At 38.2% G+C, this 3640-nt stretch overlaps 1 protein-coding gene across 1 annotated transcript; it reads right to left on the bottom strand.

Moving 5' to 3' along the window:
• Nucleotides 1-260: 260 nt before the first annotated feature.
• LOC141637850 (uncharacterized) lies at nucleotides 261-3144 on the bottom strand. The gene is made up of 2 exons (XM_074447271.1): nucleotides 2506-3144; nucleotides 261-640 (listed from the first exon to the last, which is right to left on the bottom strand). Exons 1-2 carry the CDS (start codon nucleotides 3035-3037, stop codon nucleotides 573-575), a joined length of 600 nt encoding a protein of 199 aa, XP_074303372.1. The 5' UTR covers nucleotides 3038-3144; the 3' UTR covers nucleotides 261-572.
• Between the last annotated feature and the right edge of the window lie 496 nt (nucleotides 3145-3640).

Below are 3640 nucleotides of genomic sequence, written 5' to 3'. Positions count from 1 at the left end.
TCCATTAGATTAAAAATCGTATATAGTTATAAACAGATGTCTTGAGGAACTGGTTTAGGCCGGGTTATGATCCAACAGATAGGAGCGTACGTAGATGCTTGTCCATTCAAAGCAAGGATAACTTGATATCTTTCATCGCCCTGAGAGATTTTTGTCCGCCACCAAACTCGGACACAGCACCATTCGTGTACAATAGAGACGAAGAGCAAAACGGAAAACTCAGTGAAAAAGTTAAGGCGAGTATAACAGGGCGAGATATATCGAATCTCAATGAAGATGACATGTAACATAGTAACATACTACATGACATTGATGAATTTGTCCACACGAAACGTGACATCAAACATACATCCTACACAATAAGTTCTACAGATTAGGAAATACATAAGTTCTTGACCAACTACTTAAATCTTTAGGAACAGCCACCTAAGAATTAGGAAACTTACTTAGACTAATATTTCGGATCATAATAATCCAACAAGACCCACAATAGCTTAATCTCTAGTTCTCTACATACACAAGAAGCAACAGTAGTTAGTTTTAAGTTACCCAAAGTAAATCCCAATAGCTGCTTAATCACTATCCACATAAACAACAGCATGATCCATGGTTTCTTGAACGCAAGCCGGAGCTGTTTGACCTGCATTAAAATGCAAAAATAGGACCAATTTATCAATATCAACAGAGTAAAATAATTATCCAACAGATAGTTTCAAATCAACAAATTATTAATAACCGCTACACATCATCAAATAGCTATACACGTTTTAGGACCAAGTGATGATGGATCGATGCATGAAGGCCAAGATAAAACGCGCTAGGCAGACATACAAAATCTAGATGGGAGTATGATATATCTAATGATGTGGGTTGGATGTGGAGACAAATATGCAGGGCGAAAAAAAAAAATAAAAAAATAAAAAAAAATTAGCTCCGGGTTTTCACAACAACCAGTGGATGGCAAGCAGACGTAAATTCTCCATCAGTTCAGTATTATACTTGGCTTATGCAGGCTAATAGTCATTCTTTGACAAAGGTTCCTTGGACCGACTGGGTTTGGAACAATAGTCCGTCTCATTGAAGACGGCCACTATCCGTCACAAGCTGAAGACGGATAGTGGCCCTCTCACGCAATGCAAGTGGGAGGGCAAGTGGGGGTATCCATTGTCCCCCACTTGCACTATCCATTTGCATTTTGTGAGAGGGACATTATCCGTCTTCAGCTTGTAACGGATAGTGTCCGTCTTCAATGAGAATTTGTGTTGGAACAAATTTAGCCTCCGAAAACATTGTATCATATCTTGGTTGGTCAAGCATCGATACGTCTAAATACCAGGGACAGGGTAATACAATGGGATCCTACTTGTGGAGTTGTGGTACTTCATGCTTATTTATTATATGCCAAAATGCTGATGCGAATTTAGATCACTTATTTTATGATTGTGGCATTCGCAATAAGGTGTGGAAAGAAGTTACGTGCTGGTTGGGTGTTCGTATGCAACCTGGTGGAGTCAACATGGTTAGAAGAAGAGCTATGAGACTTAAAAAGGTGCTGTCAGGAAACGTATGGTTATTGCATCCCTTAATGCTATGACATACTCCTTCGGTCCCAATCATTTGTAGGTAAACAAATGATTGGGGTGAAGGGAGTATCATATTTGGATTTTGAGAAATGATGCACTTTGGAATCCGAAAATTGACAACATTTCAAATGTTGCTAGAAAAATCCGTTTAGAGATTGCTATGAGAATTCAAGAGGCTCCTTCCAAGAACTACAAACAAGCTAATAAGTGGTTGCGAAATAAGGCAATTGTACTCAAGAGTTTGGATTATAAGGAAACTCATTTCCTTATTACGATTAGGAATGTCGTTATTTTCAGTAAATTGAGTCAATTATACTCATTATATTACACACAAGTTTATGCAGTAAGAAATCAGAAAACGATCAAGTTTGATCAATCCTCTTTATTTGAGACGTACTTCGAATCTTTCTTTAGGTTAGAAGACACTATTGGTTTAACAATTTGACTGTATATCCCTTCTATTCTCGTATACCTTTGTTACTTGGTTCGCTTACAAAAAAAACTCGCATAAAACCACCCTTAAAACTTAACTCGCTTCCATTTTCGTATCACTCAATTATTTCCCTTTCATAAGGCAGCAGCTATTATTATAGCGAAGAATTTCCAATTTCAATATTTTTCCGATTCTTTAGAATTGCCCCATTTTTTAAGATTTGCGCAGTGGTAGAGCTAGGGGGGCTAGCACTCTAGCAGGGGCCCTCCCCCCTGGCGGACAAAATTTTCGCTGTCTAGTTGAATTTTCCGAAATTTTTGAGTGTCCCTTATATAATTACTCATTCGCCCCCTAAATTGAAATCCTGGCTTTGCTACTGAATTTGCGAGGAACATTTTAATCAAATGGGGCAATTCCAAAGAATCCGAGTATAAAATTAGACATTAACAATAACTAACAATTAATTAATTAATTAAATTAATTAATTACCTGTAGATTCTTCAACAAGAAGGTTAGAATTAGCAACAACAGCCTCCAAGGCGACAACCCGCCTCTCGAAATCCCTAAACCTAACCGTAGCAGAATCAATGATAGATTCATTAGCTCTTTTAAGCCTCAACTTCTCCGCCACAACCACCTCCATATCTTTCACAGCTTTCTCCTCGGCCGCCTTGGCAGTCTCAGCAACACCCTTTAAGAACCAATTTTCATCCTCGAGAGCAGTAACAGCCACCGCTGATTTCTTCTTCATTTCTTCCAATTCAGCATTTGCTTCGTTACAGCGGTGTTTCAATTGTTTTACCTCGAGTCGTAATTCACGAATGACGGTCTCGTTGTTGGAGGTTAGATTGTTGAGCTTGGATTTTAGGTCAGCGAGTTCTGAAGCGGTATCGCCTTCGCGAAGTATGGAGTCGCCGAATTCGCGGTTTGCTTGTTTTAGTTGTTTGTCGAGGATTGCGTTGTCTTGAGTTAGCTTTTCGAGTTTTCGAAGGAGTTCTTTGTTTTGTGCTGAAGAATTCATGGTAGGTTGAAGATGAAGGAAAGGGAGAAATGGAAGCGTTGAGTCAAGGGTTTTGGACTTTTGGTGTTGTATTGTGAGGTGTGTTGAGAATTTGTGGGTTGGTGTGTCACATTTAATTGATCAATCTTAAAATGAGTATATCCGTCTTTCAAAACGGGTATATTCGACTTAAGAATAAAATCGGTAACTATTACCCCACTTGAACAATAAAACAATTTTTTTTACCAGTTCTTACAAACTTTAAAATTCTACTTCTAGTTTAGGACTTTAGGTCAAACAAAAATTGATAGTTTGGATCTTTGTCTTTGGATTAACTCGTTAGGGTTAAAGTAGGTCAGATTATTTAATGTTTGTTAGATTAATAAATATGTACATTACGAATAGAATAAATTAAGGGTAAAATTGTAAATTTATTAAAAAAGATTGTCTCGAAAAGGAACTGTTGAACAACTTATTGTCCATACCAAAAGAGGAAAACGTAAACATCTACATGAATAGGAGGGAGAGTGCCGGTTTTAGAGGTGATCATAGGCCGGGCTCATGTGAGCTCGGGCACGAGCTATGCTAAAACAAACGGTTCGTTTATGCAGGCTCGGTATGGCC

This window comes from Silene latifolia, unplaced genomic scaffold, assembly GCF_048544455.1.
Source record: "Silene latifolia isolate original U9 population unplaced genomic scaffold, ASM4854445v1 scaffold_150, whole genome shotgun sequence".
In the NCBI taxonomy this organism is placed as follows: Eukaryota; Viridiplantae; Streptophyta; class Magnoliopsida; order Caryophyllales; family Caryophyllaceae; genus Silene; species Silene latifolia.
Note: the sequence above shows the minus strand (reverse complement) of the source record. Positions and strands in the feature narration are given on the sequence as shown.

Excerpts from the sequence above, each read along its gene's own strand:
- LOC141637850 (XM_074447271.1), bottom strand. The coding sequence starts at position 3,037 with ATGAATTCTTCAGCACAAAACAAAGAACTCCTTCGAAAACTCGAAAAG. Across the intron at positions 641-2,505 it reads TCTTGTTGAAGAATCTACAG|GTCAAACAGCTCCGGCTTGC; the intron begins GTAATTAATTAA and ends ATTTTAATGCAG.